The 18,079-nt window shown below is 45.4% G+C and overlaps 1 protein-coding gene across 1 annotated transcript in view; it reads right to left on the reverse strand.

Annotated features, from left to right (window-relative positions):
- Positions 1–14,347: 14,347 nt before the first annotated feature.
- LOC117523075 (rho-related GTP-binding protein RhoQ) overlaps positions 14,348–18,079 on the reverse strand; it is a 58,460-nt gene continuing 54,728 nt past the window's right edge. Inside the window, exon 5 of the mRNA XM_034184493.1 lies at positions 14,348–16,340. Within this exon, the coding sequence (XP_034040384.1) occupies positions 16,179–16,340 (162 nt within the window). The 3' untranslated portion in view covers positions 14,348–16,178. The remainder of the gene's footprint in view (positions 16,341–18,079) is intronic.

Here is an 18,079-nt window from a genome sequence, read left to right on the forward strand (position 1 = left end):
GTAAGGGGCAGAATTTTACATAAAAGAACCAGGTAGAAATAACAATATAAGATATATTTTAGCTGAATAGTTCCCGACGTGTGGGATATGTGGGTTATATCTTGATCTTTCAACCTAAACGGTTGTGTCCAAACCTTCACAGCAATAATAGTTTGGCACCGACAAAGCATTTTTATTTTGACAGCAGCGTGACTTTGTGAGCTACAAAATGTAAGGCTTAGTAAATTATTCAGAATAATTGATAAAAACCTTTAATCTTATTTTGTGATGTTTGATATCGTCGATTCCCAGTAGAATATTGAAGTTTATAATACCTGTGAACGAAGTGCTGGCTGCAGAGCAAAAGACCGGAAGTGAAGAACCCAAACTCCTCTCGCGCATGCGCGGCACAACCTCAGCCCCCAAGATCAGAAGTTGGCGTTCCATCTCTCTACTTCTATGGATCCACCATCTCCCAAGATCTGAAGTGGACCTCCCACATAGACTCCATCAGAAAAAAAAGCACAGCAGAGGATGTACTTCCTCACACAGCACAGGAAGTTCAACCTGCCCCAGGAGCTGCTCATCATCTTCTACACATCCATCATCCAGTTTGTCCTGTGCATCTCTATCTCTGGTTGGTTTCCCTCTGCCTCCAAATGTGACAAGCACAGACTTCAACAAACTGTCAGGTCTGCAGAAAAAAGTCATTGGAGCCAGCCTGCCCTCCATCCAGGACTTATACTGGTCCCGGACCAGGAAGCAAGCTGGTAGCATCTCTGCAGACCCCTCACACCCTGGTCATACACTGTTTAAACTCCTCCCCTCTGGTCGACGTTACAGCGCTCTGTACATCAAAACAACCAGATACAGGAACAGTTTCTTTCCACAGACCATCACACTGATGAACAATTTAACCTCCCAAAAAACTCACTAATTCATATACCTCATGTACAACTTAACTTCAGTCTGTTGTCTGTGTCACACATCCTTTTCTTTTTTCTTTTCTCTTATTGCACATTTTATTTTACTTACACATTTCATTTGCACATTTTGTCTGGATGAGAAATTTCAGTTAAATATATCATATAAGATGAACACACTGATATTTGAGAAGTAAAATGACATTTCTAAGTACTTACAGAAAGTGTGCAATAATTATTTAAACAGAATTAGGCAGGTGCATAAATTTGGGTACCCTCGTCATTTTATTGATGTGAATACATTTAGCACTAATTATTGAAACAAAAAATTGGTTTGGTAAGCTCACTGACCCTTGACCTCCTAACACAGGTGAATCCAATCATGAGAAAGGGTATTTAAGGTGGCCATTTACAAATGTTTCTCCTCTTTGCATCTCTTCTAATGAGTGGTAACATGGGAGCCTCTAAACAACTCTCAAATGACCTGAAAACAAAGACTGTCCAATATCACGGTTTAAGGGAAAGACACAAAAAAGCTATATCAGCAGATTCTTCAAAACAATGTTCATGAATCAGTGACAAAGTTGAAGTTGCACTGGGGCTGGATCTTTCAAAAAGACAACGACCCTAAACACTGCTCAAAATCTACTAAGGCATTCATGCAGAGGAACAAGTACAAGTGAACAAGGTACATTTCATATCTCTCAAATATCACTGTGTTTGTCTACTATATTTAACTGAAATTGCTGATCCAAACAACCAATAATTTATAAAGGAAAATCATCAGGGGTGCCCAAACTTTTACATACAACTGTACATGCCATACACAGAGTGTAGCTCAAACCGAAGTCACATTCCTTGTATTCTGTGGATACTTGGCAAATAAAAGCTATTTTGATTCTGTATTCTGCATAATGTATATACAGTATATATATATATGCACACATAACAAATTGCAAAGGAATAAAGTACACATATCCTCAATATATGTAAATGTCATACCAGTTTTGATGCTTTAAATCTATTCTAAGATTTTCAGTCGTTACATGTGTTATTTTCCTTATTAAACTACTGGTTTAATTGTGATCATTTTTATCAGCTGATGCTTTAAAGACAGCAAAAACTGGCAAATGATCACTGACATCACTAATGAGTAATCCACCAGTTAAATTCCTGACAGTAATGTTAGTTAATATATTATCAGTAAGTGTCGCTGTGTTCATGTAGTTATCCTACTTGGATGTGTAACTATTGGAAACAGTCCCATGCAAAACACAGAATTAATTAATTCCGTTACTTGTGATTGCTTATGTGGATTTTAAAAATCTATACTTAAGTCATGGCAAACATATAGAAGCTTATTGCTTTTGAATGTATTATATATGTATTTCTGTCAATTCATCCACAAAAATATTAATGGTTGAACCTTGCATGCTTACTTCACCTATGATTGTCTGTTCAGGGCAGACAAGAATTTTACTCGAGTTTTGTCCCTCGTACAATTGCTGGTTAGTTTCAGCTCACAAACACAGTGTTTCCATTATAAATAAATAATGTTGTGTGGGCCGCCAGAAGAGGAGGTACTGCTGGCCCACCACCAGAGGGCGCCCTGTCTGGAGTGCGGGCTCCAGGCACCAGAGGGCGCAGCCGCCTCACAGGAGCAGCCAGGGTGACAGCTGTCACGCATCACCTGCAACAGCTGTTACCAATCATCTGATCAGCAGGGGTACATCAGCAGGACTACGTCTCCACCTCTTTGCCGAGATATCGTTCTACCTGGAAGGTAACGTTCTCAGCTGACTGTGTGACAGTAACCTTTTGTGACTTTTGTGCGTTGTATAGCAGACTCCTTTTCCAACGAGAGGTGGAGGTAGTTTTCCTGCCGTGCGGATTGCTGGGTGCAAACGCGCCCACATTTAATTGTTTTTTTGTTCCTCGCCAGCAGTACCAGGTCCAACACGCGGAGGCAGTGGCCACCTGGGAGTTCGGGACTTGGCGGCTCCAGTATTCCCGGGATCTGGTGGCGGAGGAAATCGTGTGGTTCCGGTTCTGCTTTGGACAGACGTCTCCTATCTTCGAGCCTGCCCACACGACACCTTTTGTGATTTGGCTTTTTGTCCATTGTTGTAATCTGTTGTATTTGTTGTGCCCATTCACAACAGTAAAGTGTTGTTATTTGACTTCCTCCATTGTCCGTTCATTTGCGCCCCCTGTTGTGGGTCCGTGTACCTACACTTTCCCAACAGGATATCTCGGCCAACGTCATGGACCCCGAGGGGCGTCAACCGGCTGTTGAACGGCCAATGGAAGAGCAGGGCACACAGGCGTCTGCAGGAGGAATGATCGGTGAGTTGCAGCGAATCCTCACCGCTTTTACGGCTCGGCTGGATCTGATGACCGAGCAGAACGTCCTCCTTAACCGCAGGGTGGAGGCTCTCGCCGCTCAGGTGGAAGCGCGCCCTCAGGGCGCTGCTGCGGCTCCCCCTCCTGTCGATCCTGTGCGCAACAGTGACATTTCTAAGTACTTACAGAAAGTGTGCAATAATTATTTAAACAGAATTAGGCAGGTGCATAAATTTGGGTACCCTCATCATTTTATTGATGTGAATACATTTAGCACTAATTATTGAAACAAAAAATTGGTTTGGTAAGCTCACTGACCCTTGACCTCCTAACACAGGTGAATCCAATCATGAGAAAGGGTATTTAAGGTGGCCATTTACAAATGTTTCTCCTCTTTGCATCTCTTCTAATGAGTGGTAACATGGGAGCCTCTAAACAACTCTCAAATGACCTGAAAACAAAGACTGTCCAATATCACGGTTTAAGGGAAAGACACAAAAAAGCTATATCAGCAGATTCTTCAAAACAATGTTCATGAATCAGTGACAAAGTTGAAGTTGCACTGGGGCTGGATCTTTCAAAAAGACAACGACCCTAAACACTGCTCAAAATCTACTAAGGCATTCATGCAGAGGATCAGGTGGAAGCGCGCCCTCAGGGCGCTGCTGCGGCTCCCCCTCCTGTCGATCCTGTGCGCAACAGTGACGTTCCACAGGTCGTTCAACGACCCCTCCCACCTTCCCCTGAAGCATACATAAGCCCTCCAGAGCCGTACGGGGGTTGTGTGGAGACATGCGCGGACTTTCTTATGCAGTGTTCGCTCGTCTTCGCACAACGTCCCGTCATGTACGCGACTGACGCTAGTAAGATAGCTTATGTGATTAATCTGCTTCGCGGCGAGGCACGCGCTTGGGCTACAGCGCTCTGGGAGCAAAATTCACGGCTCCTTCTGACATATGATGGGTTTGTGAGGGAGTTCAGAACAGTGTTCGATCACCCAAATAGAGGAGAGACCGCTTCAGCCGTGCTGCTGTCAATGAGACAGGGGCGCTGGAGCGCAGCTGCTTATGCAGTCAACTTCCGCATCGCGGCTGTGAGGTCCGGCTGGAATAGCACTGCCCTCCGCGCCGCCTTCGTAAACGGACTGTCGTTGGTCCTGAAGGAGCACCTGGTGGCCAAGGACGAACCGCGGGATTTAGACGGGCTTATTGATCTCGTTATACGATTAGACAATCAGTTAGAAGAACGCCGTCGGGAACGAGACGAAGGGCGTGGCCGGGCACGCGCCGTCCCTCTCCCTTCCGGTTCCGACCGAGTTCCGCCCTCCCCACGCTCCACGGCCTCTACGCTCCGTGTGGTGACAGCTCCCCCTGCTGACGAAGCTATGGACACGAGCCGGGCCACATTTAGGGCACCAGATAGACAGAGGAGGCTGGCCCGCGGAGCGTGCTTTGTTTGTGGCTCAATAGAGCATCAAGTGAGGGACTGCCCCGAGCGGTTAAACACCAACGCCCGCCCCTAGACACTGGGTTAGGGGTGGGCCAAAACATTCACGTGGGACATACCCATATTGCCACACGACTCCCAGTGACAATCCTTTATGAGGATTTAACCCTGAAGGCCCCAGCACTGGTGGACACGGGCTCTGAAGGGAATCTGTTAGACAGCAGATGGGCCAGGGAGGTAGGGCTCCCTCTAGTGGCGCTTACCTCGCCTGTGCAGGTGCGGGCACTAGATGGCTCCCTACTCCCTCTAATCACACATAAGATACCACCAGGAGATCGAGTTTTTTGTGACTCCTGCTACCTCCCGCGTGATTCTAGGGTTCCCCTGGATGTTAAAACATAATCCCCGGATCGACTGGCCGTCCGGGGTAGTGGATCAGTGGAGCGAGACCTGCCATCGGGTATGTTTAGGTTCCTCGGTTCCTCCCGGTTCCCAGGCTAAGGAGGAGGTCAGAGTCCCGCCCAATCTGGGGACGGTGCCGGTGGAGTACCATGACCTTGTAGATGTGTTCAGTAAGGATCTGGCGCTCACCCTTCCCCCCCACCGTCCGTAGGATTGTGCCATTGATTTGGTTCCAGGCGTTGAGTTCCCGTCCAGCAGGCTGTACAACCTCTCACGACCTGAGCGCGAATCAATGGAGACCTACATCCGGGACTCTTTAGCTGCCGGGTTGATCCGGAATTCCACCTCCCCGATGGGTGCAGGTTTCTTTTTTGTGGGTAAAAAAGACGGCGGACTTCGTCCATGCATTGATTATAGGGGACTGAACGAAATCACGGTTTGTAATCGATACCCGTTGCCGCTGTTGGATTCAGGGTTCACGCCCCTGCATGGAGCCCAAATATTCACTAAGCTAGATCTTAGAAATGCGTATCACCTGGTTCGGATCCGGAAGGGAGACGAGTGGAAGACGGCATTTAACACCCCTTAGGTCACTTTGAGTACCTGGTCATGCCGTTCGGCCTCACAAACGCCCCTGCGACGTTCCAAGCATTAGTTAATGATGTCTTGCGGGATTTCCTGCACCGATTCGTCTTCGTATATCTAGACGATATACTCATCTTTTCTCCGGATCCTGAGACTCATGTCCGGCATGTACGTCAGGTCCTGCAGCGGTTGTTGGAGAACCGGCTGTTTGTGAAGGGCGAGAAGTGTGAGTTTCACCGCACATCTTTGTCCTTCCTGGGGTTTATCATCTCCCCCAACTCCGTCGCTCCTGATCCGGCCAAGGTTGCGGCGGTGAGAGACTGGCCCCAACCCACTAGCCGTAGGAAGCTGCAACAGTTCCTCGGCTTTGCAAATTTCTACAGGAGGTTCATTAAGGGCTACAGTCAGGTAGTTAGCCCCCTGACAGCCCTGACCTCACCAAAAGTCCCCTTCACCTGGTCGGATCGTTGCGATGCCGCGTTCAAGGAGTTGAAACGGCGCTTCTCGTCTGCAGCCATTCTGGTGCAGCCCGATCCTAGTCGCCAGTTAGTGGTTGAAGTGGACGCCTCGGACTCAGGGATAGGAGCTGTGCTTTCCCAGAGCGGGAAGACCGATAAGGTCCTTCACCCGTGTGCCTATTTTTCCCGCAGGTTGACCCCGGCCGAACGGAACTATGACGTCGGCAATCGAGAACTCCTTGCGGTGAAAGAGGCTCTTGAAGAGTGGAGACATCTGTTGGAGGGAACGTCCGTGCCATTCACGGTTTTCACTGACCACCGGAACCTGGAGTATATCAGGACCGCCAAGCGGCTGAACCCCAGGCAAGCCCGCTGGTCACTGTTCTTCGGCCGTTTTGACTTCCGGATCACCTACCGTCCCGGGACCAAAAACCAGAGATCGGATGCCTTGTCCCGGGTACATGAAGATGAAGTCAAAGCGGAGTTGTCGGATCCACCGGAACCCATCATCCCGGAGTCCACTATCGTGGCCACCCTCACCTGGGACGTAGAGAGAACCGTCCGGCAGGCCCTGGCATGAAGCCCGGACCCCGGAACTGGGCCGAAGAACAAACTATACGTCCCACCAGAAGCTAGGGCTGCAGTCCTGGACTTCTGTCACGGCTCCAAGCTCTCCTGTCATCCAGGGGTGCGAAGAACCGTGGCAGTTGTCCGGCAGCGCTTCTGGTGGGCGTCCCTAGAGGCCGACGTCCGGGATTATATCCAGGCCTGCACCACCTGCGCCAGGGGCAAGGCTGACCATCGCAGGGCATCAGGTCTACTCCAGCCGCTGCCCGTGCCTCATCGCCCCTGGTCCCACATCGGCCTGGATTTTGTCACGGGCCTCCCGCCGTCCCAGGGTAACACCACCATCCTCACGATAGTGGACCGATTCTCCAAGGCGGCCCACTTCGTGGCCCTCCCGAAGCTCCCAACAGCCCAGGAGACAGCGGACCTCCTGGTCCACCACGTCGTCCGGCTGCATGGGATTCCAACAGACATCGTCTCCGATCGCGGTCCCCAGTTCTCCTCGCAAGTCTGGAGGAGCTTCTGCCGGGAACTGGGGGCCACGGTGAGTCTCTCGTCCGGGTACCACCCTCAGACCAACGGGCAAGCAGAACGGGTAAACCAGGAGGTGGAACAGGCCTTGCGCTGCGTGACTGCCGCGCACCCGGCGGCCTGGAGTACCCATTTGGCCTGGATCGAGTATGCCCATAACAGCCAGGTGTCTTCAGCCACCGGCCTCTCCCCTTTTGAGGTGTGTCTGGGGTATCAGCCCCCGTTGTTTCCGGTGGTTGAGGGAGAGGTCGGTGTGCCCTCGGTCCAGGCCCACCTACGGAAGTGCCGTCGGGTGTGGCGTGCCGCCCGTTCTGCTTTGCTAAAGGCCCGGACGAGGGCTAAAGCCCATGCAGACCGTCGGCGGACCCCGGCCCCTGCGTATCGGCCAGGGCAGGAGGTGTGGTTATCCACAAAGGACATTCCCCTCAAAGTGGACTCCCCCAAGCTACAGGACCGTTACATCGGCCCCTTCAAGATCCTTAAGGTCATCAGTCGAGCCGCAGTGAGGCTTCAGCTTCCGGCCTCACTGCGGATCCATCCTGTGTTTCATGTGTCCCGTGTTAAACCGCATCACACCTCACCCCTCTGTACTCCGGGTCCGGCGCCGCCTCCTGCCCGGATCATCGATGGCGAGCCGGCTTGGACTGTACGCCGGCTCTTGGATGTCCGTAGGATGGGCCGGGGCTTCCAGTATTTGGTGGACTGGGAGGGGTACGGTCCCGAAGAACGCTCCTGGGTGAAGAGGAGCTTCATCCTGGACCCGGCCCTCCTGGCCGATTTCTACCGCCGCCACCCGGACAAGCCTGGTCGGGCGCCAGGAGGCGCCCGTTGAGGGGGGGTGTCCTGTTGTGTGGGCCGCCAGAAGAGGAGGTACTGCTGGCCCACCACCAGAGGGCACCCTGTCTGGAGTGCGGGCTCCAGGCACCAGAGGGCGCAGCCGCCTCACAGGAGCAGCCAGGGTGACAGCTGTCACGCATCACCTGCAACAGCTGTTACCAATCATCTGATCAGCAGGGGTACATCAGCAGGACGACATCTCCACCTCTTTGCCGAGATATCGTTCTACCTGGAAGGTAACGTTCTCAGCTGACTGTGTGACAGTAACCTTTTGTGACTTTTGTGCGTTGTATAGCAGACTCCTTTTCCAATGAGAGGTGGAGGTAGTTTTCCTGCCGTGCGGATTGCTGGGTGCAAACGCGCCCACATTTAATTGTTTTTTTGTTCCTCGCCAGCAGTACCAGGTCCGACACGCGGAGGCAGTGGCCACCTGGGAGTTCGGGACTTGGCGGCTCCAGTATTCCCGGGGTCTGGTGGCGGAGGAAATCGTGTGGTTCCGGTTCTGCTTTGGACAGACGTCTCCCATCTTCGAGCCTGCCCACACGACACCTTTTGTGATTTGGCTTTTTGTCCATTGTTGTAATCTGTTGTATTTGTTGTGCCCATTCACAACAGTAAAGTGTTGTTATTTGACTTCCTCCATTGTCCATTCATTTGCGCCCCCTGTTGTGGGTCCGTGTACCTACACTTTCCCAACAAAATAATGTGTAATTAAATTTATTTTGCTTCTTGTTGCATGAAGTGGTAGTACCACATTTGAAAAATACATGATTTATAGACTGGTGTCACCGACCAAACGGTCCCCCCTAAAAATGGGCCCGGCCTGCCTTCAGTGCACATGCGTCATTTCGGAGCGTCAGCAGTGATTCACTGATTATCACCTCGTTTCTACTCAAAACTACACTCCAGTCATCATCTATCTCAGCAACAGATACATGACGCTTTTGTACAACAATCATTTCCACATAGATTCAGTATTATTTCACAAGAAAAGGCGGGGGAAGCAATCAGAGCGCGACAGCAGCACGTCAGACTCAGACGTGCTGCTGCACCTATGTCATTTCAGAGCGTCAGCAGCGATTCACCAATTATTACCTCGTTTCTGCTTAAAACAGCCTTTAGAATGATTTAAGAGGTTTTACTTTGTCATCTGATGGTTAATAATCACATTATTCCCTTCAATTGCTTTGAAGGTAGAGAGTCAGACTCAGAGAGTCAGACTCAGAGATGCTGCTGTCACGCTCTGATTAGTCTCCCGTCTTTTATTATGAAATAATGTTGAATTTATGTGGAAACAGTTGTACAAAAGCTTCAGATATCTGTCGGTCAGATAGATGATGACTGGAGTGCAGTTCATTCATTCATAATCAAGGCAGGGCGGACCAATTTTTAGAGGGGTCTGTTTGGTTGGCGACACCGGTGTGACTTATATTTGTTTTTTCTTCTCATTATGCATTTTTTTTTTTTTTTACAGATTCCACTAATACAGTATATAAATACAATGTTTAAGATGAAGTGAAATACAGCACATTAGAAACAGATGTATTACTACTGTAGCGGGATGAAGGTCCCGGGTCCTGATTGAAAAGTTGTTCTCGCTAGCTTGGCTAATTGGGAATTCCCCTTTGGCTGACCTGCTAGAGCAGGGGTGGCCAAGTTCGGTCCTCGAGAGCCACATTCCTGACACTCTTAGTTGTCTCCCTGTTCCAACACACCTGAATCCAATGAACGACTCGTTAGCAGACTTTTAATGAGCCTTTCATTGGATTCAGGTGTGTTGGAGCAGGGAGACAACTAAGAGTGTCAGGAATGTGGCTCTCGAGGACCGAACTTGGCCACCCCTGTGCTAGAGGAATGGTCTTTGGTGCGAGCCGTCCAGGTTCGATCCCACCGTCGTCCCAGCCACAAAGGTCCTGCGGTCACAATCTGGCGTCACAAACAGGATGTGGGTAGTCACAGAACATGCTTAAATGCACCTGTGACTTCGGGACGAAGTCAAAAATGGTGGGGAGATATGTAGCAGGATGAAGGTCCTGGGTCCTGATTGAAAAGTCGTTCCCGCTAGCTTGGCTAACAGGGAATTCCCCTTTGGCTGACCTGGTAGAGGAATGGTCTTTGGTGCGAGCCCTCCAGGTTCAATCCCAAAGGTTTTGCGGTTACACTATTATTACTTGCATGAAAGTAAACTTTCTGAGAGATAAAATGTCTCTAAAGAGAATTCACAGTCACTCACACCCACACGTGAAGTCACATCCTGGAGTCGGATCACTCGTGGCCACATGACACAAGTTAAGCGTAATGAGAAATGGAAGCGGTGTGAGTAATGCAGTAGTTAGCTGGAGCTGAGAGTGACTTCAAGGGAAATCACCAGCAGTCTGAACACATTAGCTTTTACATCTCCGAAATGCTGATCTAATTTGTGTTTATGAAAGGAAATGAAGGAGAATTGCATTAGTGCTGATTGTTGTGCTGGAGCTCATTCAGACTATTTTGGTGTCAACATCCCTCCTCTGTGCTGCGCCATCTGCAAATGATAGTGAGCGACTACTGTGTGCAGACACACCAAAAATGATCTGAAATAACATGAGGAAAACACCTGGGCTCACGTCATATTGTTCCCAGAATATGACCTGTGACCCCTTTGAACAAGTCATGCAATAGGCAGTACCCCAAAGACAGACATCCAGTGTCACTGTTATACATCATCTATGTTAAACACAGTGTGTAAAATAAGAAGATATAGAGATCACGTGAACATTATTCAAAAAACACTGCTTTTATATGGTAGAGTTAGTTTCAAATATAGTAAACCATGATGCAGCTTGAGTTTGGCAGTATGGTGAAAGAGGCAAGGCTGCCACCTAGTGGCAGGAAGATAGAAACAACGTGCTCTGACATGATTAAAAATAGATTCTAAATGAACTCAAAACGTATTTTCTTTTCTAAACTTTACAAAATATATCATAGGTGACTTAATAGCATTCTGTAGGGATGTTGTGCTGTAAACTTCAACTGAAGAGTCAATCTTCACCTTTGTTAGGAGTCCGAATGGTGTGAGGCACAGTGCACACGCATAGAAAAACAGGAGGTGGAAGGCAGTATTCAGTCATGTGCACAGGAGCACATGTGGCTGTTGTTTTCAGTCCTGTCCATCCATGTTTGAACAATACAACTTGTGCAGTTTTATCCCATTTGGACCAAATGTTTCTGTGGAAATTTCACATCCCTGGTGTAACAGTGGGGTGTGATGGGAAAGAGTGATGGATAACATCTGTGGAGTGACTGTGACGCAACCACGCCAAGATATTTTAACTGTGAGGGCACAGTGCAGCATATCAGGCTACTAGGATGGTACAGGGAATACAGAAGGTCAAACAGGTGACAGGATGACCTATGCTGAGGTAGCAAACTGCTACAGGGCAAGAACCAAATATCCTGCACACTCAGCAGTTAATACACTGTGGCAGATACAAATACCTTCAAGGCCATACATGACTAGTGGACAATGACAGGGTGGAGTCACATGGAATGACACCTAGAATACAAAAAAAAACCCCAAATCAAAACAACACACACACACACACACACACACACACACACACACACACACACACACACACACACACACACACACACACACACACACACACACACACACACACACACACACACACACACACACACACACACACACAAAACTTTGTGCAGGCTTGAGTTGTTACATATTGAACTGACAGAGTAAACACATTACAGTGTTCAAAGGTTTTGTGGGTAAAACTTATTTTTCTGAACAAATTGCACGTACTTTCTTGAATAGTGTGCATCAACTTAAAGATGTCTGAAGTAAACCCAGATATACAACCCCTGGCAAAAATTATGGAATCACCGGCCTCTGAGGATGTTCATTCAGTTGTTTAATTTTGCAGAAAAAAAAGCAGATCACAAACATGACACAAAACTAAAGTCATTTCAAATGGCAACTTTCTGGCTTTAAGAAACACTATAAGAAATCAGGAAAAAAATTGTGGCAGTCAGTAACGGTTACTTTTTTTAGACCAAGCAGAGAGAAAAAATATGGAATCACTCAATTCTGAGGAAAAAATTATGGAATCATGAAAAACAAAAGAACGCTCCAACACATCACTAGTATTTTGTTGCACCACCTCTGGCTTTTATAACAGTTTGCAGTCTCTGAGGCATGGACTTAATGAGTGACAAACAGTACTCTTCATCAATCTGGCTCCAACTTTCTCTGATTGCTGTTGCCAGATCAGATTTGCAGGTTAGAACCTTGTCATGGACCATTTTCTTCAACTTCCACCAAAGATTTTCAATTGGATTAAGATCTGGACTATTTGCAGGCCATCACATTGACCGTATGTGTCTTTTTGAAAGGAATGTTTTCAGTTTCTGCTCTATGGCAAGATGCATTATCATCTTGAAAAAATGATTTCATCATCCCCAAACATCCTTTCAATTGATGGGATAAGAAAAGTGTCCAAAATATCAACGTAAACTTGTGCATTTATTGATGATGTAATGACAGCCATCTCCCCAGTGCCTTTACCTGACATGCAGCCCCATATCATCAATGACTGTGGAAATTTACATGTTCTCTTCAGGCAGTCATCTTTATAAATCTCATTGGAACGGCACCAAACAAAAGTTCCAGTATCATCACCTTGCCCAATGCAGATTCGAGATTCATCACTGAATATGACTTTCATCCAGTCATCCACAGTCCACGATTGCTTTTCTTTAGCCCATTGTAACCTTGTTTTTTTCTGTTTAGGTGTTAATGATGGCTTTCGCTTAGCTTTTCTGTATGTATATCCCATTTCCATTAGGCGGTTTCTTACAGTTCGGTCACAGACGTTGACTCCAGTTTCCTTCCATTCGTTCCTCATTTGTTTTGTTGTGCATTTTCGATTTTTGAGACATATTTAAGTTTTCTGTCTTGACGCTTTGATGTCTTCCTTGGTCTACCAGTATGTTTGCCTTTAACAACCTTCCCATGTTGTTTGTATTTGGTCCAGAGTTTAGACACAGCTGACTGTGAACAACCAACATCTTTTGCAACATTGCATGATGATTTACACTCTTAAGAGTTTGATGATCCTCTCCTTTGTTTCAATTGACATCTCTCGTGTTGGAGCCATGATTCATGTCAGTCCATTTGGTGCAACAGCTCTCCAAGGTGTGATCACTCCTTTTTAGATGCAGACTAATGAGCAGATCTGATTTGATGCAGGTGTTAGTTTTGGGGATGAAAATTTACAGTGATTCCATAATTTTTTCCTCAGAATTGAGTGATGCAGGTGTTAGTTTTGGGGATGAAAATTTACAGTGATTCCATAATTTTTTCCTCAGAATTGAGTGAGTCCATATTTTTTTCCCTCTGCTTGGTCTAAAAAAGTAACTGTTATTGACTGCCACAATTTTTTTTTCCTGATTTTTTATAGTGTTTCTTAAAGCCAGAAAGTTGCCATTTGAAATAACTTTAGTTTTGTGTCATGTCTGTGATCTGCTTTTTTTCTACAAAATTAAACAACTGAATGAACATCCTCCGAGGCCGGTGATTACATAATTTTTGCCAGGGGTTGTATGTGTGCAGTTAAGAGCTTGAAAACACTTAAATTCCAGGAATAAGCATTAAGGGGTCAATTTAAAAAAAAAAGGGTTGCCAAGCAGATCCTAAAAGTTAAACCCTCCAAGCCACTTTATTAACACAGTAAACATTTATTGAGAAGAGCAGCGCATCAACGTGAAAAAGCACTTGCAGCTGCACCACTTTTAGGTCCTAGATCCTGAGTGGAGACCTCACACAAGATAAGCAAGCAAACTGTCAGAGAGGATTCTGCTCAGAAACACAGCACACGACGCAGGCCGAGACACTGAAGAAGGAGCACCGTTTACATTAAAGCTTTAATTGATGGTCGCTAGACGCAAAGTAACATGGAAGAAAAGTCTTTTAGATCAAGTTGGCACTGGTGATTACCTTTCATAACTGTACAAAAGTTAGATAAAGCAAATAATAAATGAAAAGGGGAAAAACAAAAAGAGAATCTATTTTTTTGGATGTTGACTCACAACTTTAAGTCACCACTTTATTACACTTAAATCTATTTGACACAAAGTCTTAATCTTTGATGCACATAATTATTTAGGGCACTCACATACTTTATTCTCTGTGGCCCTCAAATACTACCTTAATTTTTATGGCAAACAGCAGAATGTGACTGTTACACTTTTGGATGAATATGTACTTTTTTTTTCCTTCCAGTGGATGACAGCTTTAAGTGTACATTTTATAAAAACCCTTCACAGATGTCACATTTCTAAAGTGTTTCCATGACCATACAGGCAGAGGATGTCAAACCGATATTTTGAAAATGGATTGGATCACCCTCAGTAATGCACTCAATCCTGCCGTTTTTCCTAAAAAGGCCGGGGGGATATTTTTGGCGTTACGGACTGTGTGAACGATGGAGGTCTGTGCTTGAATGTGTGCATGATGGGAACATTGTGCATCTTCTGTGCTTCAGAGGATTTTTTTTAAAGAGGGTTCTGCTTAGAAGTGGAGGAATGTGCTTTGTTGTCAGGACATGAAGGGATGCAGGCTGTGCTTCATGTTGTGCCGTTTACAGTTCCGGTTTAAGACTCAATTTGTGATTACAGTGTGCACATTTGAGTCATTGCGCAACAGATTTGGATCGAGGTTTCATTTCTAACGACAGATGTTCTGCAGCAGATGTCTTTCTTCACAAGTGACAAACTGATAACTGTTCTCACCTTCACAATTATACAGCTGTGAAGATCACAGTTTACAACCACGACTAACTGGCGTGTGAAGACCACTGTTGCCTAAAAGTGTGATCCAACATGTGGTCTGATGATGTAACATGCTGGACTTGTACAAAGTGTGCAAAAACATCTATCACATTATAGCATAACTGTAGTACAACCTTGGCACTTCCAGAAAACCTCCCTGTATTGTCATGGCGTGTATGACTCAAAGAAATGCAAAGTTACCCAGACTGTGAAAGCACATGATAGAAAGAAAGAAAAAAAATAAAAAATTCCAGAGAAATCTTGAAAATCTCGGCATCGTTAAAACAAGACCATGCCACAATGATGGAATGACCCGGTCCAGTCAATGAACACTTTCCTGGACCCCCTTAAGGTTTTCCAAGGAACGCACAATGTTTCCAACTGTAACCTTGTGGGATGCAAATCCATAAAAGTGAGAATGGGCTTCACACGATTGCAAGATGACATCTATATGCACAAACTGAAGCGCATCTGTTTTACAAATGCAGAATCATGACATGGATTTCAAATATCTTCCTCATGTTGACCTCAGCCAAAGCCCTAGTAGTTTGTATTCTGGTATTCTGCATTTTTAAAAAGGCTCAAATCAAGATTCTCACAGCTTAAAATATTACAGCTCAAGGTCAGTGATGTCTCAGCAGTATTTCATTGGTTGTTGATGTAACTTAGGAGCTAATTTGTGGGTTTTCGAATGACAGAGACTTTGCAGACCAACAGTTTTTTTTTTTTTTTTTTTGCATGAGTCAGGAAGTTTACAGTCTACACTTCACTGTGTCACTGAAGTCAGCGCCTTATTTTATCAATCTCATTTATCTGGGGCTGCTGCAAGCTTTTTCTCCACTGATATCTAATCTTATGTTGAAAAATCCACAAATCAATAATGTCTCTAAAACCATAAAAGTAATATAAACTTCTTAAAAGTTACCATTTTTCTGACAACTTATTCTTTCCCCCATATGATAGTTTACAATAACTTTGTACAGGAAAAAAAAAAGCTTAAAAATGGTTATAAAAGAAGGTACTTTGAGGCAAAAATGTTTTTCAGAAGAAGAGACCTGGATTTTGTGCTCCTTTGGTACTAAACTGCATCTTCAGCCCCAGTAATGGACAGCAGCAGACCCTTCAGGAGCACCATGTCTTAAAAGCAGTTCTCCTTTTGTCCTTTTCGGTCCTTCACATTCCTTGTCTACATGCTGCTGTTTACACATTTATCCTGTTCTTCTTCTGGAGTCCAGGACTGGTTCATGGTTTGATGAGTGACGTCTCGGTGTATGTATCATGTGATCAGGCAGCAGTTGATGCAGCGGGGTGCCAGTCGTCTCTTCAGTGCTCCTTTCTTTCTCTTGGGAGTTAGGATGGCAATGATGGCCTCATCGAACACAGTCTTCAGGCCCTTCTGGGTCAATGCAGAACACTCCACATAGCAACATGCCCCAATCTGAAGACAAAAACATAACAGACCACCAGTCACAACAGTTCACCTCAATCATGGTCTACATTAATCCTCAATCGACCAAGCTATTTTTAGCCAATAATATGACCGTGTGGGGTTATTTATGACCCCAGTGATTTCAAATTGGAATACTTATATATAAATGGTTGTTTTAGGGTTCTTCATATCTATTTCCTCTCATATATTTGCCCATCATCCTTTTATCCTCATTCTGGGATTCAAGAATCAGTCTCCATACTTGTGCAGGTGTAAATCTTGCTAATCTACATCTGATGGCCATGCTTCCTTGTAAAACAGTAAAATATAAATAATTATATAAATTTATATAAAAATATAAATAAGTTCAAGTTCATATAATGATTAGAGTTAGCAATTTACAATACCATCTGAAGCTATAATGTTGACAATCTCATAGATCTTCCCGGGGTCATAAGTGACCCCACACAAGTTTGGATTATAGTTGCCAAACAGATCGGCCGATCCTTCCAAGATTCTATGAACAAATGCAGGACAAATAGATTGATAAATTCATCTTCTTCTTTTCAATCGTCTTCTTTATGATTAAAATTAGAAAAATATTGCACAAAATATATCCCCAGGGTCATACAACCCCAGTTCAAATGAAGTTGGGACATTGTGTGAAATGTAAATAAAAACAGAATATAATGATTTGCAAATCCTCTTCAACCTACGTATATTCAATTGAATACACCACAAAGACAAGATATTTAATGTTCAAACTGATAAACTTTTTGTTTTTATGCAAATATTTGCTCATTTTGAAATGGATGCCTGCAACACATTTCAAAAAAGCTGGGACAGGGGCAACAAAAGAAGATGAATGCTCAAAGAACACCTGTCTGGAACATTCCACAGGTGAACAGGTTAACTGGAATTATATAACAGCTGAGTGGACCCTTGTCATTTGATTGGTGCTTTGTATGTCACATGACATGGATTAATTCATCCCATTTGTGTTGCATTGCATTTAGAGTGCAGCTTTGTTCCATACGTTTGGTACCAGCGCACGCGCGCACACACACACACACACACACACACACACGTCCTCGTGCATGCACATGTACGCACACACGTGACAGTGCACGTGCTTGTGCACACGCATACACGCCTGCCCACACAACACGCGTGCACGCACACACCAAACAAATCCACTGTGCTGTCTGGAGGCTGTTGGCAGGAAGTTGGAATGAAAAGCTGGACTAATTTCTGACGTGATTTTTTTTTTCGCTGCACTGAGGACGTACACAGTCGATCAACCCGGTTCCATGCGCGCATGTGCGGGGAAGAACGACACGATGATTTGATTTAGCTAACTGATGCAGCCAATTCTTGCAACACACACATCCACACACACGCAATCCACTCCACTTGGATGCATGAAGACCTGTTCAGATGAAAGGCTGATGTGATTTTTGTCTGGACTGAAGAACTACACAGTCTTTTTTTTTTTCTTTTTTTATGGAAGTCCAAAGTCAGTGCACAGCATCATTGGATGACACATCACAATTTGGACTTTAGCAGCAGTGGAACTCCAAAATGTAAGTCCCTTTTCTATTGTTTATAACTCAATAAAATGTCAAATGACAAGGATCTATTTTAGCCGTTATTTAAAAACAAATAATGAATTCTTTCAATGGAACGAATATTTCATGAGGTGAAAGCTGGAACATACCATTCAACTAGCCTAGTTGAATGGTATGTTC

This window comes from Thalassophryne amazonica, chromosome 13 (genome assembly GCF_902500255.1).
Source record: "Thalassophryne amazonica chromosome 13, fThaAma1.1, whole genome shotgun sequence".
Taxonomy (NCBI): Eukaryota; Metazoa; Chordata; class Actinopteri; order Batrachoidiformes; family Batrachoididae; genus Thalassophryne; species Thalassophryne amazonica.